The 27,720-nt window shown below is 35.3% G+C and overlaps 5 protein-coding genes across 6 annotated transcripts; 3 read left to right on the top strand and 2 right to left on the bottom strand.

Annotated features, from left to right (window-relative positions):
• Nucleotides 1–738: 738 nt before the first annotated feature.
• Nucleotides 739–4,176, top strand: LOC105426450 (U3 small nucleolar RNA-associated protein 14 homolog A). The gene is made up of 6 exons (XM_011637684.2): nt 739–1,038; nt 1,152–1,368; nt 1,556–1,876; nt 1,968–2,219; nt 2,395–3,456; nt 3,637–4,176. The coding sequence occupies exons 1-6, from the start codon at nt 932–934 to the stop codon at nt 4,135–4,137; spliced, it is 2,460 nt and encodes an 819-aa protein (XP_011635986.2). The 5' UTR covers nt 739–931; the 3' UTR covers nt 4,138–4,176.
• Nucleotides 4,177–4,316: 140 nt separating this feature from the next.
• Nucleotides 4,317–17,839, top strand: SamDC (S-adenosylmethionine decarboxylase). Of its 2 annotated transcripts, none has more exons than XM_011637687.3 (6): nt 4,317–5,006; nt 7,365–7,451; nt 13,646–13,772; nt 16,675–16,777; nt 16,960–17,243; nt 17,534–17,839. In XM_011637687.3, the coding sequence occupies exons 1-6, from the start codon at nt 4,876–4,878 to the stop codon at nt 17,837–17,839; spliced, it is 1,038 nt and encodes a 345-aa protein (XP_011635989.1). In that variant the 5' UTR covers nt 4,317–4,875. The 2 variants fall into 2 exon arrangements, with proteins under 2 accessions (XP_011635989.1, XP_011635987.1); XM_011637685.3 differs by having other exon boundaries at nt 16,948–17,243.
• Nucleotides 17,840–17,947: 108 nt separating this feature from the next.
• LOC112552561 (uncharacterized) lies at nt 17,948–20,717 on the top strand. Its single transcript, XM_089070616.1, has one exon. The coding sequence runs from the start codon at nt 17,948–17,950 to the stop codon at nt 18,590–18,592; it is 645 nt and encodes a 214-aa protein (XP_088926742.1). The 3' UTR covers nt 18,593–20,717.
• LOC105426452 (uncharacterized) lies at nt 19,515–22,780 on the bottom strand. The gene is made up of 2 exons (XM_011637688.2): nt 22,282–22,780; nt 19,515–21,909 (listed from the first exon to the last, which is right to left on the bottom strand). The coding sequence occupies exons 1-2, from the start codon at nt 22,604–22,606 to the stop codon at nt 21,737–21,739; spliced, it is 498 nt and encodes a 165-aa protein (XP_011635990.1). The 5' UTR covers nt 22,607–22,780; the 3' UTR covers nt 19,515–21,736.
• Nucleotides 22,781–22,936: 156 nt separating this feature from the next.
• On the bottom strand, nt 22,937–26,290 carry Arpc2 (Actin-related protein 2/3 complex, subunit 2). Its single transcript, XM_011637689.3, has 7 exons — nt 26,090–26,290; nt 25,302–25,395; nt 25,103–25,202; nt 24,818–25,019; nt 24,519–24,739; nt 24,143–24,344; nt 22,937–23,832 (listed from the first exon to the last, which is right to left on the bottom strand). The coding sequence occupies exons 1-7, from the start codon at nt 26,161–26,163 to the stop codon at nt 23,805–23,807; spliced, it is 921 nt and encodes a 306-aa protein (XP_011635991.2). The 5' UTR covers nt 26,164–26,290; the 3' UTR covers nt 22,937–23,804.
• Nucleotides 26,291–27,720: the final 1,430 nt, after the last annotated feature.

The raw sequence follows: 27,720 nt of genomic DNA, 5'->3' as shown, positions 1-27,720 counted from the left end.
CACATACATATAAAACGCGATAAAAATGTCATTATTTTCGAATTATATGTCCGATATTTTTATTCGCTTTTTTACATTGTTTTCAAAAGACTAATCTTATTGATTCCTGTCCAGATATGATGTTCCATAGATATGATGTCTAGGCGTAAACATTGAAAGAATTCTCATGTGTGCCTTCTTACGAAATTCCGAAGCTGTTATGTAATAATATATCCTTTGTGCCAAACACACAAATTTACAAAACTATAGCAAAAGAGCATTACAAATTACGAGTCATTTTTCATAATAGAGCTAATTTTCTTATATTAATGGATTAATGGATATTTCATCATATTCCTTCCACAAGTATTTAAAAAAAATAAGTATAGCATAAGTATTCTATATTAAATGTTGTAATATAAATATTCTATATTAAATATTGTGTAATTAAAAAATCTCAATAGATATTTTATCTAGCTTTAATTATTTAACAACACCTACAAGTGCCGGACGAACTATTCTTTCTTTATTTTTAAAGTCTTTTTGAAACACAGCGATTAGATAGACCGAGCATGCTATATAAGGATCATACACATAGTCTCTACTTAATGTTTCCCCTATCTTCTTCTATTAGAGAGAGAGAAAAAATCAGGTATTGTTTCTTCTCACTCATCATGTCGTCCATTGCCTAGTATATGCTCGGTCTATCTATACTATGTCTATGGTGAAGTCCGCTTGGCCATGTTGCTATCAGTCATTCATAGCATTTGAACAGAGGAAAACCTCTAGGCACCGGCCGTTGTGAATGGCTGTGATCAATCGCAACGTGGTCAAACGGGATGTTCCCGTTCCTGATAGCAATATTGCTCGTAGTCTCGTGTGCTGTCGTGTGTGATTTCGTGTAATTTGTGTTATGGTAATATTGAACGAAAATAAGTGATAATATATAAAGATGAGCGACTCGGAAATCGATCAAAATTTTTATGACAGTGATCAGGATGTTTCCGAACATCACTCGAAACTTGTTGATGCTGTGGCGCAGCTCGACAAGAGACAAAGGTAAGGAATAATGAAGTTACAATAAATGTCTGAAATTTAATGAATGTTTGAATGTTTGAAATTGTAATTTTGATATATATTGTTACATTTTCGTTGTATTTCATCCTTGGTAGGGTAAAGAAAGCAGAACGAAGCGAGCCTAGTTTAGAGGTATCGGAATATCACCTTGTGAAAAGTGGAGTTACCGACAAGGATGCAGTATGTGTAAAAGATCTAATCAAATCATTGGGAAAAAAGGGAGATCAGATCAACGTCATTAAGAGGCTTCGATACATTCAACAGAAAAATAAAATTCTTCCTAAACCATTAGAGAAACCAGCGGCTGAAAGGGTAAATTAATAACGTAAAGTAATTTACAATTATATTTAAAATAATTTAATAATTACAATAATTAATAATAATTTAAAAACTACTAAACTAATATTACTTTTTCAATTAAATTGTACTATTTAATAATTAGATGTAATTAATGGATAATTAAAAGGATAACTGTTTTATGTTCATAAATTTCTTATAGATAAAAAGGACAGTAGGCTTTGAGAAGGTACAAGATGAATTGAAAAAATGGGAAAGTATAGTAACAAAAAACAGGACAGCAGAATGCCTATCTTTTCCATTAAAACGTTCAGCACCTATAAAAGATAATGATACCACAAAGATTCCAAAATTCTTGAAAGGTTTCAATATAAAATCGGACCTGATGAAAAAATTTGAAGAAGTAGATCCAACATTACTGAATCCTCCTGCTGAGGAAGAGGAAAAGGTTGATAAATACAAAATGACAATGGAAGAAATGCTTTTAAGAAGAAAGGAAGCCGCCAGAATTAGAGCGCAACAGGTATGGAAAAATTGTGACATGGTTTTTGTATTAATATGAACAAGAAAAATGAAAAATAGACTAATGGATAAGCATTTCTTTATATTTTTAGTCGTATAAAGAGGCAAAAGCGCATCGTCAGCGTAAGATAAAAAGTAAAAAGTTTCATCGCATCCAGAGAAAAGATAAGCTTAAACAGCAGTTAAAAGATTTTGAAAAGTTGAAAGATACTAATCCACAGGAAGCGCTGACAAAGTTGGAACAATTGGACAAAACACGTGCTGAAGAAAGAATGTCATTGAGACATAAAAACACAGGTCAATGGGCTAAAAATAAACAGATTAGAGCCAAATATGATAAAGAAGTAAGTTTTGATACCTAAGTTTTGAATCCTAAGTGAAAAGTATTCTTTCTCACTTTTAGAATTTATTTTAATACAAATATTTTTAGAAATAATTAAATATTAAAATTAAATAAATCTATATACACATTAAAAGTATTTAAATAATTAAAAACAATGAAATAAATCTTTTTTTTAGATACGACAAGAACTTGCTGAACAATTGGCTATTAGCAGAGAATTGACACAGAAAGTAAAGAGAACAGATAGTGATGAAGAAGATGAGGAAGATGAGAATGATGAGATAAACATGAAAAATATAGAAGATGAGGAAGATGAAATGCAATTGGAAAATGACAAAAACGATGTAAAAACTGAAGGTGAAATTGATGAATTTATTAAACTTTGTCGGACGTACTATGACAAAAAAGAACAAATGAAAGAAGAAAAAACAGACAAAATTTCGGATAAGATTTTATCAGCAGAGGAAAAAGAAACAGCATGTCATAATGAGAAAAATAATATTTCACAAATAAATATAAGTGATAGTGAAATAAAAAATAAAAAATCTTGTGATAAAAAGAAAAGTAATATTTCACAAGCAAGTAATAAAAAAAATAAATTGCATGGTAAACAGAAAAACAGTATATCACAAAATACAAATAATAAAGAAAGCACATCTGTATGCGATGATGTAGATGTTACGTCCATACAGAATATTCAAAAGGAGACAACAAAAAATAAACGAAATGAGAAGAAATCTAAATCGCAAGACGTGGATGAAACGTTTGATTCCGAAAAAACAAAAAAGGAAAAGTCAAAGCGTAAACTAAATTCGAAAATGCAAAAAGTGAAAAAGAAATTAAAAACAAACAAGACAGAGAAATGCGAGGAAGAAAAGGAGAAGGAGAAGGAAAATGAGGATTTGCTGAATCTCGAATTCAAAAATCCCAAACAGAAACCTATTTTGGATTTTCCATTAGAAGAAACGACTTCTAGAGAAAATGTGCAAAAGAATAACGATCTAACGAATTTGAGAACAATAGCGAATACAGTACAAAAAACGCCTATTAATTATGAAGTAGAAATAGACCCAAAAAAATATGTAAACATTAAACCTAAACATTTGAAAACACAACTGCCGGATATAAGTACAGCTGAAGATAGCGAACAAGAAGAAGAGGAAAGACATAAGATAATGAGTGAGGCATTCGCGGATGACGATGTTGTCGAAGAATTTATAAAAGAACAAGAAGAAGAGGTATGTAATAAAAATTTAAAATAAAAACGACACATTTATAAAAATGCTTATAAATTGTATTTTGAAAAAAAAATTAATTTTGAACTTGGAACGGTAAAATAGATATCGAATGGCATTACATTTTCGCGAAGAATCTGTAAATATTACTATAAATATTTAATATATGCAAAATGATTCTAGATGGAAAAGTCGCAACCACAGAATATTGATCTAAGTCTACCCGGATGGGGAAGTTGGGGTGGACCAAATGTAAAGAAAAGTAAAATAGCTCGTAAGAAGAGCCGATTCATACTGAATATTCCCAAGGTAGAATTACGTAAACCTGAGAATCAAGGAAAGGTCATAGTATTCGAGCATGACAATGAGAAATTAAAAAAACATCTCGTGAAGGAGTTACCCTATCCGTTCACCAAGGTCAAGGATTTTGAGGCCAGCATCAGAGCTCCCGTCAGCAAGAACTTTGTTCCAATGAACGCTCACTTGCAGCTCATTCGGCCGACAGTAAGTACCAAACTTGGACAAGTGATCGAGCCGATGGACGAGAATGAGTTGGTGAAGAATCAGCCAATAGTGAAGAAACCACCAAAGCGACTTATCAATAAAAAGAATAAAAATAAGAAAAATAGGATCGTAAAAAACAATAGCAAGAAGAAAGGTGTACAAAATGTACAAAATGTATGATAAAATAAATCCTACTTACTGAGCACTTATTGCATAAAACTATTTTTGTGAATTATTAACGAAGCAATCAATATTTTTAATTTTATCCTAATTATAAGAATAATTTTTATTTACATTGCTAAAATAATAAAAAAAATGATCCAAGTATTTGCTTAAAAAATTCTATCGCCGAGTGAAACAGTTACGTGACGACGGTCACGTACATTTTGTCGCGCGATTCGCGGAGCGGCGCGCGCGCAAACACCGCCTGTCGGCGACCGGCGGCGGCGAAAGTGATTCCGCGTGGTGCCGCCCGCGGCGCCACGCTGCAGAAGCGCGCGAACCGTGCAGCGAGCGAGACGCGGCGGTTGGCTGACGGTGGCGGCGACGATGACGGTGGTGACGGCGGTGATGGAGGTGGCACCGACGATGGTGGTGGTGATTGTGGTGGCGGTGGTGGTGGCGGCGGCGCAGCATGCCTGGCAGCACCGGCGACCATCCGTCCGTCAATCAGTCAATCGGTGTGCCTCTGGCGTGGTCAGTCAGTGTGTCAGTCAGTCTACGAACGCGCGTCACCGGGAGTAGTTCTCGGGATACTCAAGCTCTGTATATTCACACATTCGCGAGGTCGATCGAGCTCACGGTACTCACCGTACGACGGGGACCGAGGGAAAGAGAAAGAGGGAGAGAAACGTGAATCGCACAATTGCGTGCCGCTTCGCAATTTTGAGGGAGACGATCGCGACCGACCGCGAGAGGATGGCGGACACCAAGGACGACTGCGCCGACAACGTGCAGTTCTTCGAGGGCGTCGAGAAGCTCCTCGAGATCTGGTTCACCAGCTCCAAGGGTCTGAAGCAGCATCAGGGTGATCTTCGGCAGATACCGCGGTAAGTACGCCGCCCGCCGGCGTCTCGTTGCTGCATTTACCATCATCTCCTCTTGTTTCCTCCGCTTCCTCCACCTCCTCCTCCACCGCTTCCCCGCGAGAACGATGACAGTCGACGCCGGCCAGGCCAGGACGGACGATGACGAGCCGCGCCGGCGTCGACCGTTGGGAGTTCCCGTATGCCAGACCGATCGCTCACGTCGTCCCGGTCGATTTTCTATGCGCGTATTACGCATTCCTTGGTACGACGGTTCTCCCGAAAATACGCGCCTGAAAAAAGCCGAGACTCCGTCGTCCTGTCGCTATACTAATCCATATTATTTCGTCCTTTTTGGAAAAAAAAAAAAAAAAAATAATGCGACGTGCGAATGCCAATGGTTACTTAAGGAAGAGTTAAGGATTTTAGAAAATTGTACAATGGTTTGCATCATGATTCGTCATTAATGCGTTTCGTGAACACTGGCAGTTCACTTTATCAGGACGAGGAGCAAGCCTAGTACTAGAAAATCTTGTTTGCCAGTAGCTTATCGAAGGATGCAGGAGCGAGAACGTACTGTCAATATGCATCACGTCCCGAATAGCATGAAAGAAGCTTCTTATTGCTCATCGTCAAAGATTCTCAGAGACTCGGAAATCTTAAAATAGTTACATACACTCATTTTGCATCTCTTAAGAATGATCATTTCTCGAAGTGGCTCCAAAATATTGCGCAAGTTTGCCACACACACACACACACACACACACACACACACACACACACACACACACACACACACACACACACACACACACACACACACACACACACACCAAAAAACACACACACACACACACACACGCCAACACACACACACACACCAACACACACACACACACACACACCAACACACACTCACACACACACACATCACACACACCAACACCAACACGCGTTACGCTAGATCTAGAATAGTTTAACCGCCTATTTCGGAGCGTGCATGCCCGCGGGCGTTGAAGATCCAAGAGCAAAGGAAACAATCGCTCGGGTTCTCTTTCGTCTCCAGACCTTGAGACCACCTTATCAGATTTTTCGATAGCCCGATAACCCGATACCTTTCGATCGCATTTTTTCCACCAACGTCTCGTCGAAAGGCATACCCTACACCGCGGGAGGCGTATTCGTACGATCGAGATGGTTCGGAATTTAAAATAATTGACAATAGGATTGACGTTCGGAAGTTGAGACTAACTGGTAATAGAAGATAAGGCATCGCCTCGCTGGCGCTTGTATCCACACGCGGCGGGATTCACGCGTAAGAATTACGTAACCGCCGATCCGATTGTTGCAGTTGTTTACGCGCGACGTCAGGGTGTCGTTGAACCGCCGAAGGTGCGCCTACGGGTAAGGCCGGCGATGCTGACTATACTGTTTTATTTTTGCATATCGCGGCGACAATAAATTTAGAAGCCTACCGCCGCCGGCTGATGAGGCGAGCGCAATTCGCCGGACGAAGCTCTGATCCCAACCTCTCGTTGACAAATCGGAAAAATCTCTGGGATTGCCGAATCCTCGATTCGCACTTCCTGGCAGGACTCAAAATTCACGTTATTCGTGTTCGTGATTTGATGATTATCACGTATCGCGTACGTGATTATCGCGTACGTTATTCGCTCTCGTGCCCATTTCTAACTAACGATTAACCCGAAAATGATTTTAATCTTGGATTAACCTGCCCTTTAATTCGTAAAATTAGAAAGAGATAAAGGATGGATTTAAGACAGAAATTAAAGTTGATCTACATTGGTAGAAATGGATATGAATCAATCTGAAGATTAAGATAATCTTTCAAAAAATCAGATGAATATATTTTCTTCACGTCTGACTGTGTGTCGCGAAAATTTTTCTGCAATAAAGTATTAATAAATAAAACCTTTCGCGTAACCTCAAGATTTGCAAGCTTTACGAGCTTCTTTTATTCTATATATATATCGAATTTTTTAAGATTTTATCATATGATATTAAACAACTATCAAAATCCATAATTCGAACTTTGTATGTTATATATTTATTGTTTATATGGAAATCGATTTCATTAATTTATTTTAATATAAATTATTATTACGAGAAATTGATTCACTGAACAAGTAAATTGCAAAATATCAAATGTTTAAAAAAGTATCAAAATAAACTTTCTGAAACAGTGAAAAGGAGAGAAGAAATTATGTAAAAAAATTTCTGTAGTTTAGAAACTTGCTTGCGAAACGCAGAATAATATTCGAAAATTCTGAACAATTTCTCGCAATTTTCTTTTTCAATGCCAATTTTGATTAATTTCAGCAAACAATCGCTCGCTAATCGAATCGTGATTTATTTTTACAGACAAAAATGGGAATCGTTGTTGAAGATAGTCCGTTGCGAGATCATCAGCTTCTGTCGTAATGATCTAGTGGACGCCTATGTTCTCAGGTAAGTGACATCGTTTCGAACCGAAATCAATAAAGATCGTCAAGGGTCAAGTTGGCCCAGTCAAAAAAGGTCCCTTGGGATTTAACAAGAGTTTTGTCCGAAAGAATACCGTTGCGAAAATTTTCGGGCTATAATTTATATCACAGAAAATCACGACTTGACTTGATCTCGCAAGACTGAACAGATAAAAGGGAGGCCTCCTTTCATTAATCTCGTAAATCTTATCTGATTTTTACATTTAATTACGGCAATTCTACCGATTGGGAACGGCAAACATCTTGTAAGATTTATACGCAGGAAATCTGCGCAATACGGAGCGTCAATGTGTGATTTTGAAAATTAGATCCGCAAGGCTTTATTCTAAATTATATTGTCTATTTCCCAAGATTCTTTCGGATTCTTCAACATTTTTGTTCTCAGAAACTGATATATGTCGGTTGAAACTTCGTTCAGCTCGACAAAACTCGGATTGTACCACTGCAAAGTAGTCTTCGTATTTCCAGCTGTTTTAACATTTTAAACATATATATTTCTTCCGTTCTCTGAAAATTTGTTAAAGAGAAAAGATATCGTGATACGCAATAGTTCTCGTATGATAAAATGCAAGAAATAAAATTGAAATAAATAACGAGAATAATATTAAAATAAAATTTTCGATGTCTCTTTTTGATGAGAAAATAAATTATTAAAAATCATATTTTTCAGGAAATCTTAAGTAGACTTTAATAGAGATTTTTAATTTCGATCCGAATTCAGTTATACTAAGTTAAATTCTCCATAAATCCAGATAAACTCAGATGAATTCTCTTTTTGTGTTTAAAATGAGACTTTTAATTTTCTATATTTTTAAACTTGTAAGATTTTTTCAGGGAAAAATTTAATATTAATTCCTTATCTTAAATATCTGACATTTGAAATGTTATCTTTAACTTATTTGTAAATAATTATCTCTTGAACACGTTGCTTGTATCATCACAAGGTGACCTATATGAATAAATAAATAGATAAAAAGAAAAATTAATATTCACAAACTCATATTTATTGTTAATCTGATGAAGTTTAGGCTACAATTCTATTTGTATATTAATAAAATATTCTATTATATTTAGCTTAACATCTTGGACGGCAGATTCCGGGTCCATTTAAATTCAAATCTGTGTTTCATCTCTTCGTGTTTCGGAATAAATAGTTTGATTAAATTCTTATAATTGCAAATTTTTTTATTCAATAAAATAGCATTTGTGCAAATAAGAAGAGTAACTTATTAAAAAGTTTCTCGCAAAGAACGCATATTTATTCTTACATTAAAAAAAAAATCACGTTAGTGTATAATCTTAAAAATATATTTTATTGCCTGTAACGAATCTATAAAGTACAAACATATGAAATGTGTTATTTACTACATACGTTTGACATATGTTTCACAATTATTACATTCGACGTGAAGCAGAATCTTATTTCTGTAATATAGGCAGTACACATGGGTCCAAAAAAAAAGAGACTCATAGATCCGATGTCTTACTCAGTAAGGGTTAAGAACCAACTTCAACTCTCGGTCTAATTCGACATAACTTTGTACAACAAATGTATGCCGGAGCCTGTCGTTTTCTCAGTTTTGTGCTGTTAAATCTCATCGGTCTAACGACGAATGTAATCCTCATTAGACGAATGCGGAGCTAATTGTCGGGTCGAAATATGGACGAGAAGGGAGCGCGGGTGCTCTGGGGGTGCGAGCAACGGCGCAATTTTTCGTGACGCGCGTAGAAAGTCGAGAGCGGGTTGGTGCTCCAAGGGGCGTTCCGCGAAAGAGAAAGAGAAAAAGAGAGCACGAGAGAGAGAGAGAGAGAGAGAGAGAGAGAGAGACTCAATCGCCCGTGTGCCGGTGTGGTACAATCGATATATCGAATTGTTTTGATGGAGAAGAGGTGCACCGTCCGGCCCGGCCCGGCCGGCCGCGACGCGGCGGGGCGGGGCAGGGTGAGACGGGGTGAAACGGGATGGGACGCGACGTGCCCCGATTCCAGAATATTTGAGGGTGCGCGGGTCGACCCAGTGCCGCCACCGATCCATCCCTATAAATAAATATGGTCAAGGTGACACTTTCGCGCATTTTGACCCTTCGGGCGCGAATCGTTCTCTTCGGGTCGAGAACAGTCACGAACGAATCTTCTCAGTATTTTTCCCTAATATCGATGATAACGGAAAGAATATTCTTCTAAAAACGAGAATATCAAATTGTAACTGTAATAAGAATACTATGTTGTAATAATTAGTTAGTGTTTTCTTTCGAAGGCTTTCTATTTAAATGTCAAAAATTTGAAATCCTGGTAAATCGTTAATTGAATTTGGAAAGTATTATTAAAATTTTGAAACTGTGGAATTAATAAATTTTTTTGTTTTAAATTGATGATTTTTGAAAAGATTTATTTTCAAAACTTCGATTTATCAAAATTAAAAGAAAACATTTTTAATTTCCTTTGAAATTTTGAAAATCGAAAATAAATAGCTCTAGAAATAGTATAATATAAATACGTGGCATCAAGATAAAAAAGATTTTGGAAGGATAAACCTACATAGATTAAATAAGAAAAAGAACAAAGGCCAAAAGGGCAACTTGGACTGGAATAACACTAATCTTCTAGTAGATTTGAAAGGTGACGTTAAAGATTCGAAAAGAATTTACTAAGGAATCTTGAAAAGTAATCTCTCTACTGCATTCTTTAAACTGTCTAGTTTGGAAATTCTGCGAATTTCAGTTTCCCCTGTTAGAAGAATTCATTGCGCTAAGCGGCTCAACTTTCTTTTCCTTTTGCGAGTCTGTAAATGATCGATATCTTCGAGATAATGAGATTGGTTTCTTGTGAAGTTAAAACATCCACTAGAATTTCGTGAAATTTTTCTGTGAAATAAATTTATTATTTAATATTTATTTGTTATATATTTATTTATTTATCTAATTTAATAATCTTTTTTAATTAAGAGAGACATTTAAATCTGTTATTGAATGTAGAGAATTAAAAATTATACAAAAATTGTCCAAATAATTTAATTAAATTTAAATAATTAAATCATTTGCTTTTGTGACATTCTATTTAGAAGGAAATTAATTTTTAATTTAATTTTTTTAATATCCAAACGAATATTTTATTTAGAATAAAAAATTGTATGAAGAGAATGTCAAACGTTATGTTTACAATTTACCTAATTACGGTATTAGAATTTGCAATATTCATGATTATTAAGTGGATATAGAAGAAAGCGATCATTAAAAATTAATAAAGGAACGAATGTACACGGCATTAGAATCGAATTCTTACGAAAAGACGATATTTCGATGAAAAATTGATATAATTGAGACAGAAATTCATCGCTCTTTAATAAATTTAACTTTTATATCTATTACCGAAAGTAGAAATGTTATGTCTTGGATAAGACATGTATTTGGATAAGACTTTCCACTTTCGCTAAATAAGTAATACATGATTCATACATACATCATATATCGTTCTGATAAAAACTTATATACAATTGGCAAAATCATAACTGCGACATGAATTCCCTTACATTACTGAAGCAATTGTCATAATTGTGTATATATATTTTTCATATTCTTTAACAATTCAAAAATTTTTCTTTTTTACTTCAGAATGAAATGAAACCTAACATTTTAGCCATTGCTTAATCCTTTCTTCAAAATACATAATTTAATTTATTATTAAAACAAAGATTGATTTTTATCAACTATATGACTAATTATAAAGTTTCTAAGTCTCTCTCTCTCTCTCTCTCATTTTAACATCTACATAATTTATAAATTATTATTTATCATTTCTATTAATATTATTATACACTCTATTATCGTATTTATTTTTAGTAAATTTTTTACTAAATTTATCATAGCTTGTTTTTATTAATAAATAAAGCAACACATTAATTCTTTGAATTTAAAGCAATGCAATTTTGTTGCATTTTGAATTCCATTTATTTAATTGGATATGTCTCTCGCGTATTTCTCCTTTGACCGGAAAAGTAGGAATTTTTTTCACGTCCGCGTAACGTTACGTGGCTATGCTCGATGTTCTGTTATCGACTTTAAGTGTACATTTATCGCGTTTTTATTTAGACACTCATAAGAAGCGTCTCCATTATCGTTCTCGTTGTCTTCGCGGAGAATCTTAGGGTCAACGTCTATCTCCGATAACCTTTGACGATCTATTTTTAAATTAATTTTTACAGAAGGCTTTCCGGCTTTCACTCATCCATTTGGCGAATATATAAAAAAACGAAAATGTGCAAATCTGCAAACATCATTAATAAATGAGTCAAATTACGTTTAATTTTGAAGTAATCGCGAGTCTTTTTGAATGCATTATATTCACGTGATATTCAAAGGTTACTAAAATTCGAGCATTTTTAAGAAAATTTTATATGATATTGAACAAACAAAATTAAAATTAATACAGAATTTGACATTCATAATTTTATTGAATTAAATCTAATTCTTGATTTAATAATTTTTTAACAATCGTGATATTTCATATTTCCTGAAATGTATGTTAAATATGATGTACTTTGTTATAAATATATTAAAAATTAAGAAAGAAAAATTGATACAGTAGATATCGAGAAACTTATTATTTTAATAAATAAAAAAATAATTATTTTTTTCTATTAATTTCATTAATTAGAATTGAATAAAATTCTCCTGAAGAAGGACATAAAAAAATTCCACGTTTTTATCCTGATATACTGAAGATTAATAAATAAGCGGGTTGCATACTTCTTCTATTTTTCCAGTCATTAGCGCGAATGTACAATCAATTCCGCGCACGAGTTATCGCGCTAAAAGTGAAATACTTTTTTTTTTTTTCTCTCAAGCGTTCGTCGTTGATGTAATCAAAAAGAACAAAGTTATCTGTAAATGAATGAATTATCGGGCGACGACATGTCGGCATAATGAACGTTGACGTAACGGGACGTACACGTGCATCCTCGGAGAAAAATATGCGGGATATTTACGGATTATGCGAATTGTCTTCGCGTAATGTCGCTTTCTGCCTAATAGTAAAGCACAGTTCAGAAATAGCAACATCGGCAGAAGCCAAGCAAATATCTTTTAATAACCTTCATTCTTCGCTGACCTTCGCTCATATAGCGCGAGTACTCTCCAATAACGTCATAATTATCTGCCACAATTAGCAGGGCAGATTAATTAAAGCAGAAAGAAAAAAAAAAAAGACGAGATACAAATGCACGTCACTCTCTTTTAATCTCAAATACGCGCGCTATTATCTCCGTTTAATAACTTCTCTAAGATCTCCGATGTCACAACTAGAGGCAATTTCATTATCATTCCATTCTGATGAATGTCCGCCAAGTCTTTAGACCAGACATAATAATAGTTCTCACTTCCGTTGAGTTGAACAAATTCTTTTTGTATGAGTAATCTAATCAAGTAATCAATTTTATCAAGTCATATATAAGCTTTTCGTGTTTCCATCAAGTTGGGCAATACTGGAGCAATTTTTCTGACATGTCCTAGAATGCTATTTTTCTATTCATCTTTTTTTTTTTACAGAAAGGTCAAATTTTCAAAATTATCCCTTAAAAATGTATCGGATCCTACAATAACAAAAAATTATCGAAAAGCACATATTTCTTACATTTATGCGCTTTGGAATATCCAATAGATCAGGATTATAAAAAAATTAAAGTATAAACAAAATAACAAAATGATTTTTAACATTTTTATGAAAGAAAATATTTGTAATTAATATTTTTTCTAATAAATAACAAAAAAATTTTTGGTTATGAATATCTCCTAAATTAATTGCAAAGAACAAAAATAACTAATAAATAATAATTTAATCATTAATTCATTCAGGGAATTGCGCTCAGTTTTTACGCAAGATAAACTCAGAAAAAAAACAAAATAGTAGAACAGTCTACGTTTTTGTTTATAACATGACTTTAATAAAAATTTTGTAATATTTAATAGCACGTTTCCTCCCTCCCTCCCGAACCCCCCTCGGGGAAAACGTGCTGTTAAATATTACAAAATATTACGTAAGAATTGACAGCGTATTTTTCATTCATGTCGAATGGGGAACGGTTGGAAATGCGCGCAAGATTAGAAACGTATTCTCCGCCGTCAGCAAAACGGCTAATCGTACAATTATTTATCATGTCCGCAGCGAGAGCAGCATGTTCGTGTCTAAACGCAGACTCATACTAAAGACTTGCGGTACCACTACACCTCTGCAGTGCCTGGAACCGCTTCTGGAGCTCGTTGAGGAGTACACCGGCTTCGACGATGTCGAGGTAAGGAATATCTTACAAGCGATCGGTAACACGAGTGTGCGAGAAGATCGGATTTATTTGTTCGACATATATCTTGCTAATATTTAACGTCGCGATATCACGAGGAAAATTCAAATAAGCTTCACGATAAGCTTGAACGGAAATTATATGATTATGAAAGAATATTTATACTTCCCCGAACACAGTTGACCATATCTTTCTTCTCGAATATTAGAAAATATTAGAGATATCCTTATATTAAAATTTAAAAACAACATAAACGATTAGTCATAGACTAAAGCGATATAAAATTTAATATAAATTATACAAATATTAATAGAAATTGTTATATTTAAATATATTATATTTAATATAAATTTGGTATAAAATAATTATATTTCATACTGTTCAGGCAGAATTTCGGAAGCAATAGATTTGCGAGGTTTTTAATTGAAATATATAGAGTTTCTGTTCTGGCAGTTATATTTCGAAAAATATTTTAAATAAAAATTACACAGCGAGCTACGACGTCACTGCTGTCAATATTTTTATGGACGTCATTTTTCTAAATGGAACTATATATTTGTTGTTGAATATGATTCCTTTAGTTAGTCTCTGAAGATTAAAGTATTAAGATACAACTATCAAAAAGTCAATGGTTTACAAGATATTTCAAAGTCAATGGTTACAAGATATTTCAAAGTCAATGGTTTACAAGATATTTCAAAGTTGCATTAAAAAATTTTCTACTTGGAATTTTACTTGCAAATTTAAATACAAATCCGTGTATATTTTCAGGAAATTTTTTTATAATTATAATTATTTTTTAAAATTATTTTATAATTTTTTAATAATTTTATAATTTTAAGTAAATGAACACTTCATAAAAATAAGCCTTCTATTGTAATTTTTCTCAAAGAAATTTTACAAATTAATTTTCTAAAAGATTAATTTTTTTTTAATTTCTCTTTTTGCAGACTGACAATATGATATCAAAAAGGTGATAGAATTTCAGAAGCAACAAATTTATTTAAGATTCTTTCAAGATTTTTGAAATATTTTAATAAAAACACACACATACACCTACTAAAGCACACTTTGAATATGAACGTGTAAACTGCGCGTATGAAAAATTGTTACATAAAAATTTCATGATTTCGAAATTCATAGATAAGACGTATTTTTTGTTTAAACGTTTCAAAGATTTGAAGATCAAAACAATTCAACTTTATTTTTATAAACGAAACCTCATATTTACGGATTACATTAATCGACACAATATTTTTAAATTTTGTTCTGTAAAAAAAAAACCATTATAAAGTTATATTTAGGAATTGTTAGTTCAGACGTTATTTTCTACGTTAATCCCGAGATATTTTAGCGCAAAACATGAAATATACCTCATAAAATCCAATAAATATTTTTCTTATCTTAATTGAAAGCCGCTGTTTCGTACGAAAGATCAATATTTGTTGACGCGTCTGCTGTTACAAGAAATCTCGCAAGTCTCTCGGGCTATAATCCAACATACGTATCCGTTGGCAAACTCGACGCAAGAGGCTACCCCATGTAGGGGGCTCAGCATCCTCCCTCCGGCGTTCCGCGTCGTTGTCGTTCGGTCTCAGGAGTAGCTTAGCTATATAACTTGACCTAGTGCGCACGGATAAGAAACGGCGCTATATGTGCTCCTCCGCCACGCGCGAAACGCGTCTCTCTGCCGCCTCCTGGTTTATTGATCTCACCTATCTCGTCGCAGTGCCTACCTACCTACCTGCACTCGCCTCTCCCTCGTTGCCCGAAACGAGCGTTTCCGTTCGCCGCGTCGCGAATCTTCCTCTTCCGATTCCAGCGAAAGCTTCTCGTTCGATTTTTCTCTTCTTTTTCCTCATTTTTCCTTACTTTTTTCTTTCTTCCCTCCGCCCTTTGACGACTCGCGAGAGGAGAGAGAGAGAGAGAGAGAGAGAGAGAGAGAGAGAGAGAGAGAGAGAGAGAGAGAGAGAGAGAGAGAGAGAGAGAGAGAGAGAGAGAGAGAGAGAGAGAGAGAGAGAGAGAGAGAGAGAGAGAGAGAGAGAGAGAGAGAGAGAGAGAGAGAGAGAGAGAGAGAGAGAGAGAGAGAGAGAGAGAGAGAGAGAGAGAGAGAGAGAGAGAGAGGATCGTCTTCGTTTTCATTCGTATCCCATATTACGTGTCCCCGGGATGCGCAACGTCGTAAACGTCGGCGCCGTTGAAATTCAAACATGCGACTCACTTCGGATCAACGATTCATCCCACCCCCGCGAATCGTGGCAGAGGGCGCGAGATTCGAGTGGCCGCGGATCTAAAGATCGGGCCACTTCGAAATATAATTCTTCTCTTATGTATTTTTTTTTTTTTTTTCTTTTGCGAAGGATACGCGTTCCGGTTTGCTTGTTGCGTAATTGCTTTGAACAGAGAGATAAAACCGCCCAGCTTTTTACGTAATTGTTTTGAAAAGAGAGATAAAACCGTAATAATTTATATAGATATTTCAGTTTTGTGGTGTTAACGACATTAATGAGATGATGATAACACTGACGATAATAGTATTAGTAATTAGAATAATGATAATAATAATAATTTTAATAATAATAGATAAATGACAGCTCGCGAGCTAGGTAGCTCATAGATTAGGAGCGATAATAGTGAAATTAGCAATAAATGATTTATTTACATTTTGAGCTACTTGCGCGCTATTATTTGTCCATTATTGTTATGATTTTTTAATTTATTCCTTAATTATCTGTTATAATAATTATTAGTATTAATGTGCTACTTTATTATTATCATTATTATCGTAAACGATAAAATGTATATAAAATATACGTAGGAGTATAACTAAATATATATTATGTGTATGTAAATAACGATTTTTAATGTTATACTTTTCATTTTTTTTTTTTTTTAGAACGTCTTTTATTCCCGAAAGAATTACAAGAAACCAGAACTCCAGATATCGCCGCATCAGACATTTGAGGAGGAAGTCGCTCTGCTGGATTCTCTCTTCCCTGGTAATTATCAGGTTCTTAGATTAATTTTTATTATTCAGGAAGAATAGAAGAAAGGAAACAATTGCACGAGAGTGGAAAGAGTTCAATTTCAATTCAGATCGCTTGTTTCTTGCATTGTTTCATACGTTCGAAATATCGAGGATTCGGAAGCCCGATCACCATAGCTTCAGTTTTTGTTTTAGATGGCGAAGCTTACTGCATGGGCTCGCCCGAGACAGATTGCTGGTATCTATATACTTTGATTCGCGATAAGCCGCTGCAGGATCCTCCAGAACCGGATCAAACTCTGGAGATACTGATGACGCAACTGGATCCAGACGTGATGTCAATTTTTACGAGAGATGTCTGCTCGTCCGCCGACGAGGCGACGGTGAAGTCAGGGATCGATAAGCTCATTCCCAACATGATTATAGACGATTTCCTGTTCGAGCCATGCGGATACTCCATGAACGGGGTCTCTAAAAACGTGAGTCGCGAGCATTGAGAATGATTTTGAATTTATGGATATTTAGCTAAGATTGAAAGATATGTTTTGTAAAGTAATATGCAAGCATATATTTGTGGAGTGTAACGTGTAGAAAGATTATATTCCTTGTAAAATAGATAAATATATATAAATATGAAATAATTAAGATTTCTAGCCCTTAATTGCAATTAGAATTAAAATTTATATTGTGTCATCCTAAATTCTAAACGTCTTAATCATCCATGATGATGAATTTTTTTTTTATTTTTCTTTTATCTATATTTTTTCAGGGTAGTTACATGACGATCCACATCACACCGGAGCCTGAGTTCTCGTATGTGTCATTCGAGTGCAACGTCTCAGAGACTTCATACGACGAGATAATTCGTCGTGTACTGAACACTTTCAAGCCGGGAAAATTCGTTGTAACGATCTTCGCCAACAAGCAGTCCGCGGCGGCCAATTGTCCGCGCGAACTCGAGAAACGTTCCGACTATTTGAATCGCTCCGGCGATTGGCTGCGCACCGACGTGCAGTACTGTCGCTTCCCGAATTATGATTTGACTTGCGCGTTCTTCTCTCGCTTCCCGAGCTGAGGGTTCAAGGACGCTTCATTCGTCTCGCAACCCGGGACCAATGAAGCGCGCATCATCCCCGTTTCTCCCTGTCTCCCTCCCCGTGACCATCGTCGCGACGGCGCGACGATGATCCCGACGAATGGAGACAGAGAGCACTCCACCATCTCCCCGCAGTCACCCGCTCTCCAGGATCGTGATGTCTCCAGCACGATGCCAAAGAGCAACACGGACGGCGCGGACGTTACAGTCCGCTCGGCGTCTTTGCCACAACTGACGACAAAGATGCCGCGATCCAAGGTGTATCGTAAGACGTCCCTTAAGAGTCCGTCTCTCAAGTGCGAGATCGACGCCAACAGCGATGGTAGCGGCGCTACCGAGAGAAATGGCGTTGTACGATACGTGAGCGTTGCCGCGGAGAAGAAACAGAAGAGGAGAAGCCTCGCGGAGAAGAACGCCGACTCGGTCGCCACATGCGAAAACACCACATGCGAAAACAAATGGAATTCCGAAGACATCCATATCACATGCAATCCCCTGTCAACGCCATACCCGTACTCGACGCCAACGGCGACCACCACGACAACGACCACCACCGTCACCACTACCAGCAAAACGACAGCGACGACGACGGTACAGAGCGACGAGGAGCCGAAGAGCCGCAGTTGTGGCAGCTTCCTACCGATACTCGCCCTGATTCCGCATTCGGTCATCAGCTTCCAGTATCTCAGCCCGAAAATGAAGTTCTCATGGTGGCGGAATAAAATCTCGTGAAGGCACGCATAGACGCCCACCGTCGTCGCTGTCGACGTTGTGCGTCGCGACGCCATCTCGACCTGTTTTATGAAGAGATATGCCTCTCTTACCTCTTAGCGAGCTCTCTGTCTTTCTCTCTCTCTCTTTCCCCCCCTCCTGTCTCTCTTTGCTTATATATACATATGTATTTCTCTCTCTTTCTATGTATCTCACTTCCGGCCAGTCTTCATCAATTAGAGGAATCCTGAAATTCATCATTATCTCGCGAAATCTATATTAATATATTCGCTTAAACGCGAGCTGTTACTAGTTGTAACTTTCGCAATTACGAAATTCTCATTGTCGAAAAGATGCATGCCTCGGTAATGTGAACACGCATTCGAATGCATGATATTTTCACAATAGTCCTCTAACGAGTTTCCGTGCGTAGAATCATGAATCATGAAGTTTGGTTCCGGATAGGTTTTCAAACATTTAACAGTTTTGACATAATGTCAAGATATAATTGTTCAAGATTCATACATTGGGAATGTATCAATATTAAGCAAAATTCTAAGGAACCAAACTGACTCTCTCTCTTTCTCTACAGAAAGCACTGTAACTTTTGTAATGTAAAACAATCTCCTAGTTATTTCAACTTGCCGAAGAGAAATGTATGGTGTTTATTAACATACACATACGACGTTTTTTTACGTCGTCGGATCCTCTAGTCGATCAAAGTTCCTTTCTCATATAACACGCTTTTACCTCGTATTTTTCGAAAATTCGCTCGAAGAGAACAACGTATGTAATCCCCATGGGTTTTACAACGCTCTAGGAGATATCTCAAAGATATCCGAACATTCTAGAGCCAAAACCTTGTATCATTTCAAACTTCCATTGATCATGATTAATGGAGAAAAAAAATATTCGGTTTTCTTTGCATTTTGCTCAGTCCGTCTTTTCTTTTTCTTTTTTTTCTTTTTTTTTTTTTTTTTATTGAGCATATAAAAGTATTATTCCAAAAATTTCTAGAACATTTAACTGAAACGCAAAAATTACATAATCCAAAAATCTGAAGATCGTAGAACCTAAGGATCCACAGTTCCTAGAATCTAACACCTAATGATCCAAAGACCTTAGAATCTAAGTACGCAAAGATCTTAGAACATAAGGATTCAGAGATTCTTTAAAATTTAAGGTGATGTCCTTGAACGTTAGAGCGTAAGGATCCAGGCTACTTCGCGAGGATGCGAGATTCCAAGATGAAATCGAGCATTTTTTTGAAGATTCTAGAATGTAAGGATTCAAAAGAGACATTATAAAATCTAAGCGTCTAACGATCAGACATAATAAGTATTTCTGCATTAATTGGAGTTTTCTTTGGCGAATTTCCCTAATCACAAATGAACGTCATCGATGATGGCAATCATAATTTTTTTCGAGATACACATAGAAAATGGAATGTCGAAAAAAAAAGCTTTACGTAAGATTAAAAATATAACGGAGAGAAGAGGAAATAGTCGTATGTCTCGATCCTTGAAATTCTCCATGGAAGAAAGTCGATCGGGATACGCTGGGAAAAAGATAAAGATATATGTCATCTATTTTGTTACGTGTACGCTATCGCGTGGAAAGATCACGCGAGAAGAGAGCGAGGATCGATCTTGTCCTCGAATCGTGGTCAGGAACGGTTGTCAGGAAGCCGTCAGTGTCTGTACCGAGATATGGAGAAACCGTGCATCGCGACGCGAGATCTGGTATTGTCAGACGATGACCGTCGCAATGAAACGCATATTAACATTTTTTTTTCTTTTTTTATTTTTACCGTTTTCTTTCTTCGTTCCCACATTTGATTCTGCGTTGACCATCCAAGCGGCCGTTTTTATTTGCGAGACAAAACGACGAGTCGCTTTGACTGTTATATGTTCAGACCCCGTTAGTAAGTTGATGGATTCGTTTCTCGCCGCGATTCTCTTAATCGACGATCTTGGTACCTTTTCTTTTTTTTTCCCCCCTCCCCCTCCCATTTTACGGAATCGTACAACAGAGAGTGACATGTTACTGTTGCTACAACGACAGAATCAAAGCTATCGTTCGTCGAGCAACAATTCCATCTCTTGTATGCTTTCCGATTTTAATAAATCATTTTCGTAAACATGCATCTTTCGTTGTGTCCTTTATTTTGTCGAATTTCCTTTTTTTCTTTACCTGCTTTCGTCAATAAATTTTAATCGACGAACGCGTATTTAATTTTAATTTTATTCTTCGCATGCGCTTAGAATAATTGTAAAATTCCCTCTTTTAATTCGATTTTAACTTCTTTAAAGAATCGTCGATCATTGAAATGATCGATTGAGATTATTTTTCAATTTACGTTACAGAAGTGAGAATATTACAAGCAGCAGAAAAAGAACGCGAGAGATGTTTTGCTTGTTTTTTTTTTAACAAATTCTTTAATGTTATACTTCGCATTTTTTACGAGCGCTTGACTTTTTTTTATTTTTTATAATATAATTTATTAATTACAATTTTTGTTCCTAGCATTATCATTAATCATTAGATCTATAATTCAACGACTTCTATGAAATAGATAAATAAGATCAATCGATGTGCGATATTAAAATAAGCGCGGTTAACGAGAGAGTACAAATAATTAATCGATGTAAAGAACTTAATCGATAGCGATATCGACAGGATATAAAAAGAGAAAAAAAAAGGAAAAGAATATACTGTAACACATCGTGGAGTGCTTTCTGAAGCATTACTAATCGTTGCTAATAGATCACTGTTGCATGCTAAAATAAATAAATTTTTGTGTAAAATATATCTATGAAATAAAGATTATATTTAGTCAATGAAAGCGTTTACGCAATTTATTGCTCGCCGTTTATTCCTCGCGTAAACTGGTAAAACCATCGACCATCGGTATCTCTATATCAAATTTTTTTTCAAATTTTTCTTCGTGTTGAAGTTATTAAGAGAAAGCGAATATATTTTATCACACTTATATTACCCTACTTTTAGTATACGTGTATCTTATTTTTCTCTTGCGCTTCGCGTTTCTCTTCTTAACATCTTCTTAAAGTTGCGCGTGGAAGTCGCAGACACGCACTTCCAAGAGAGGGTTGTTTTGCCACCGCCTCGAGACCACGACATGTTGGAGAACAAATCTCGCCGTCGTTAGATCACAGCGTTCGATCCTGTGTGCTGACTGAAACGTACGCGCGTCCCGCCAAACACGGCGTTAAATCTGGACCGGAAGCCCTGCCGGGCGCTCCGCTGCACCATTTCCGCACACTCGTTCGCTATCGCAGACATATCCCCCTCATACTCGCTTCGGATTCTGTCCAGAGCTGCGATGCGAAGAGCGAGTTTAGCTTCCACAGTATTCTAAAACATCTCAGAAATTATGTCAAGACGAAAGAGAAAGGATGGCATATGCAAACCAAGATTCGCGTGAAGATTTATCCCAATGCAAAAACTACATGAAATAAATTCATTTGTTTTAATCTTTGAAACTTCTGTGAAAATAATCGGATATGTTTTTTTTCTCCCCACGGAAATTACCGGTCTTCCTGTTTTCTTTCCGTTTGATTTAATTCATAACAAATTTTAAAATATTTATTGTCTATATATCTTCTTTCCTTTCTTCTTGATTAATTATTACATCACATTGAATCTTTACAGTTCTTTACAGATCTTTGAAAGGATAGTTGCGATATTACCTTTCTGCAGATCCATTTCGTCCATCTCCGTGTTGCTAATCTTCGAGAGTTCGTTCCGAAAATTTTTGGTGATCCTCTTACGAATATAGTCCGCCTCGATCTCTTGCTTCGTTCTAGGTACGCGGAAACGAATGCAACAACACAGCCCGATGACTATGCTCAGCAAAATGGAAAGAACGATGCCGGCGAGTTGCCAGACGCGAATGTCCAGGAATACCACGTTTTCCAGCAACTGCTGCACCGTGTCCTCCATGTCCTTGGTGGAGACCTCGCTCGACGAGCTGGGAGACACGGACGAGTACGTCGGCAGCGTCGTCTCCTCCATTGTGCTTTAGTAAAAACGTTAAAATTCGGCTCTCGAATGTTTCAAACGAGACTCCGAATAGTTTCTTGTTCGAAATTTTTCGGATTTTATCCGAAAGGATAGAACCTCGAATCTGTAATCCGTGATTTTAATTAATTAACTATGTGAGAAACGTTATTTGTTTCCTCGGTTGTATATCCTTCTCGACAGGATACTTCTGACTTGTAGAAGAGACGCGCAGTCAATGTGTCGGAGTGCTAGGCGTGGCTGCTTAATTGAACGGCATGTTCCGACACTCCCTATTTTACGCCGCTTACTGATTACAGATCAATACTATAGGTATGAAAGTACTTTGTAGATTGTTAATGTCGTTTTTATTATCTCTCACAATAATCGGATGTATAGTCATTAAGTAGACGATAAAAGTATCGAAAAAGGGAACGATCGCGTTAATTAACGATATTTGCTTGATGGTCTGCCTATCAAGCCAAAATGCAATGAGAAAAGTAAATAAACAATAATAAGTTAATTACTATCTTTGCCTTATTAAATTTCTCAGTTTAATTACTTCTGGCGATTTAAAGAATATTACTTGAAAAATTTTGCGACGTGTAATCACAGATTTAGTAAATTGAAAGTCCGTAACATATTTTTACGCTCTATTAACGATATCTCGTGATTTCATAACAGATACCACCATAACGCTGTGTAATTCGATGTACTCGCCCAAAATGCCAGATATATAGTTCAGGGTATATTGCAACGTACAATAAATTGTTCGAGGTAACAGTCAGCATAATGTGCAATCGAATCCAATACTTCTTCAAGTATCGGCGATACTATATTTAAATATTAGATCACTGTAAAAATTAGTAAAACAACGTTCGCAATAACTGTCAATGTGCTCGGATGCAACTATGGCGTCTTCGAATATCCCTTTCTCAATAAACAAGACGTTGTTGCGTTGTGCGATCCGATGCGAAACATTCGTTTTTCCTCATTCACTTAATGCGGCGCTACATCTTTCCGAAATATAGGGCACTATTCGAGACAGATTGAAACTCAAAAATCCGAAGCACTTAACTCGCTTAACTCGCGAATCGAAGAATATTTTCGCGAGAAATCTCGCTCGCAGGACGTTCCCGATCGCAGTTAGCCGTACAATAATCCTTCGCTCTCTTTTCTTAAAAATGTTTACACTTTTGCTCCTATAGCATATTCATTCTTTTCTAATAAATGTTCGTCCTCTGTAAAAAATAAAAATTCAAATAAATAATACAGTAAATTTGAGTAAATACTATAAGGATAATTATAATTTTGTTTAACCTTGTGCAAAAAGAATGTTGAAACGGAAAGGATTTGATTTAAAATTTCTAGAAACAAGGCTAATACAGATGCAAAGACATAATAAGAATTGCAATGATATGATAAGAAATTTATAGTAATTTATCAAGTAATCGTAGAATTACGAACAAATATTTTAAAATAGTTCTCAAATCAGTTTATAATTTTTTTGTCGTTTATGTGTTATGTGTGGATTAGCAATTAAAAACTTACGTGATAGTCTTCTTTTCAGTACTTTTAGATTGAGATCTCGCTCTGTTCAGCACTTTAAGGAAATCCGTGGTCTTAGTACGCATCCTCGAATGGATGTAAACCTTACTGCATTTAATGTGGTAGTGCAGATAATTCCTAAACATATGTATCAAGTCGATGGTGTTGTCACGAGCTTCTCGATTGGTGTGTCGTGGAAATAGTACTAAAATATAAAATAAAAATATAAAATATTAAAATTATATGGATAGGTGACATTAGCATGGAATATTTGAATAATAAGTTACATAGATAAGTGTTAGCAATGAAGAAAAATATCTAGAGTCATATTAAGGCAAATTGATAAATGCTTAAAAATTGAATTTTTAATTCTTTTTACCGAACGTGATGTAACCAATGCAATCTCCGACTGCCGCCTCGGAATCCTGTAACTCCAAGGGTGGTTCGCGGTGATTAAACAAGACTTGCGGGGCGGTATGACTCGCTCGTCTACCTTCTTTTAGTTCTTGAAGAAACAGTTTACCAATGACCATATCATCTTCATCTTTGAATATTGTACTGAATACTACTGTAACTCTGTCACTTTTGGCCTCTACATACCTTCATGAGAATTAAAAAAGTTAATAATAACAATAATAATTATAAAAATAATTAAATCATCTCATGTACAATTCTTACATTGTTTCTTCATCTCGATATTGGATTACAGCTCTCTTCTGTACTGGTCTGCCTGGAGAATCACAATACTCTTCTTGGAAGTCAAAGTACTTTTCAAAGACACTGGCAAAGCAATGCCTCTTTAATAGAGCAACTTTTCGCACTAAAGCTTCCCAATCTTCTGGTAATTTCTCTAAATCTATCAGCACTGATACATTATAACCTGTAAAAGTGATAAACGATCTAAAGTGATTAATTACTTTTATTTGTACAAAAGCTGCAAGATATTTAAAGCAAAAAACTAACCGCTCTCTGGTGCAATGAGATGAAACCCATATTCTCGTTTGAGCAACTCGTCCGCCCCATGCTCTTGTAACTGTTTATAAAATTTGAGCAGAATACTAATCTATAAAAAAAGCACAATATTTAGAAAAAGTTTAGAGAATTAATGAATATTACTTAAAAAATGCATTAAATAAACAATGATTACTCTACAATTGCTTACTCTAAGTTTTGACTTGTCCCCACTGAGGTTCGAAATGTGAAACAACACACCATCAAAGTCTGCTATAACTACATCTGTTGACTCCTGCTTGTGTCTACAAAAAAACACATCGTTAGAAAAGTTATTATAAGGTTATTGATTTGACAAGATTTTATAATTGTGGTAGATTTAAATATAAAATATAGTAGAAAGTGAAAAAAATAAGATAAGAATTCTAGATGAATAGAACTCTTGATAAAAGACAAAAAGATTTCAAAATAAAATCACAATGTAGAAAGAAATGATGATAAAACAAATCAAAGAGATGAAAATTTAATTTCAATAAATTACTAAGAAAGGTTTTATAAACATGACAGATCTGAATAAACCAGGAAAAAACACAAAGAGCAACGTTTTAAGAATAAATTCCTAAAGAAAATAACGCAAAGCAAAGACAAATTAATATAATAGAAAATATAAAAAAAAAACGAGATTAGGCAAAATTTAAATTTTGGCTTCTTTCGAAAAACAAAAATTTCATAAAATCAACGATGAGAAAAGAATGTTTGATGCAAAACATCAAAGGCAAGATCTCAAAATGGAAAAGCGACATCAAGTAGGAAAAAATAGCTGAAGAAAAGAGGAATTAAAAGAGTAAAGTCTCTAAATTCTATGAGACATATGAGGAAGTAGAAATTTCTCATAAAGAAATGCGGCACCGCCCTGGAGCCCATCCGTCCTGCAGATTGAGGTTAGATTATGCGGTGGTCACCGGGATTCCCGAAGCGAGAAAATCGCAGGACGCTTACCCCGATAGAGAATTCTTGATTTTATTCGCCAATGTTTCCTCGAGTATCCTGTTGTGTATTTCGAGCAGAATCATGATTACTACGTTTGGCAGGAAAAGCCGATGTGTGATACGTGGCGATAAACTCCAGACGGATCACGCAAAACCGCGACAGATTTATCATCTATTCGCCGTTGACTAATGCCCGTCCGATTGTTCGCTCCCTATTGATAAAGCTGGACAACGATGCTAGTCTTACCATCGATAAGGTAGATCTCGCATTTTGTCATAATATAGATATAGTGAAAAAATGCTACAAATATTTCTTTTTCTTCAAGAAAGAGTTAAAAAGTAAATTAAGCCGAAATTAAAATTAATCGGAAATAGACATACATTATACATTATACTGTGGAAATTATCTTTCAAAAAAATTAAGAAATTTATCTTATTTATCTTATCTTTATGCACATAAGAAAATTATTTTGCAAATTCTAATACATTCGTAAGAAAATTGTTTTGTAAGTCAATATTATTTTTTTAAATGATAACTTTAATAAAATGAATTGAATAAATTTTAATTAAAATAATACAGAAGATTATATGATAGTTACATCTCTTTTTTGTTATCTATAAAATTCAATAGGATCGAGACTCGGGTTGTTGAAATTAATTTCTATTTGTTTTTCATGCTCTAAATGCTTACATTTGCTTACAGCGTCTAAAATGAACAATTGTACTATTTCAATAGTAATGAGCCGAGCGAATGCGAAAGCGAATGCAGTCTATAATTCAAGATCGCAATTGGCATAGAAAACCGAACGTGCGCTATCTGCTATCTGAGGCGCGAAAAGTGCGCGAGGGTGCACTTGGGAGCAACAGGTGCAGCATCTGAATGTGAGTGTTCCTGGAGCGTGAAATTGGCCGCGCGACTTTTAAATTCTTGCTCCGCCATTCGGCATTCGTTTGCGCTTATTTCACGGCAAATATCGGACGGATAGAATTTTCGTATGTCGATTTACCTTTATGTCGATTTACCTCGTATTGATTTTTTTTTGATAAAACGTACCAGTTTGACGTCAGGAAGTATGCCATATGCAGTATTATATTTTCGTGACCAATGCTTGCAATCGGAATTAACCATAACCTCATTCTTTTTGGCTAAAATTTTTATTCATTCACTTCTAAGATAAAAAAAAATGTGTGAAAAAAAGAGAAAAGATAAACGAATACAAAAAGTTCAGTTAAAAAAAAGGCCTTGTGTTTTTGCGTTTGTGCGTCAAGAAAATGCCATAAAAGGACAACCATAAAGAAAAAAACGAAATGTAAAAGAATGACGACGGAGCAATTATAAGGTAATTGTTACAAACATATTATTCATTATAAAATTAATTTTTTTTAATTAAATCAAGTTAATGGCTTATAACATTAATTTAGTTAGCTTAAAAAATATAAGCAAGAAATTAAATTCATTAAAAATTATATTAAAATTAAATTAAATTAAAAATTAATTATAAAAAAACATTATTTATATTATCAAATTAATTATCAAATTTTTAAAAATTATGTTATGTTAAACTATAAAACAATTATATGAAACAGCTATATGAAACAAAAAATATTTAATTTTTTGACAATATAAGAAATCTTTTAATG

The sequence above is a fragment of the Pogonomyrmex barbatus genome, unplaced genomic scaffold (genome assembly GCF_055798465.1).
Source record: "Pogonomyrmex barbatus isolate J1 unplaced genomic scaffold, ASM5579846v1 scaffold1, whole genome shotgun sequence".
In the NCBI taxonomy this organism is placed as follows: Eukaryota; Metazoa; Arthropoda; class Insecta; order Hymenoptera; family Formicidae; genus Pogonomyrmex; species Pogonomyrmex barbatus.
This window is presented reverse-complemented; position numbering and strand designations above follow the sequence as displayed.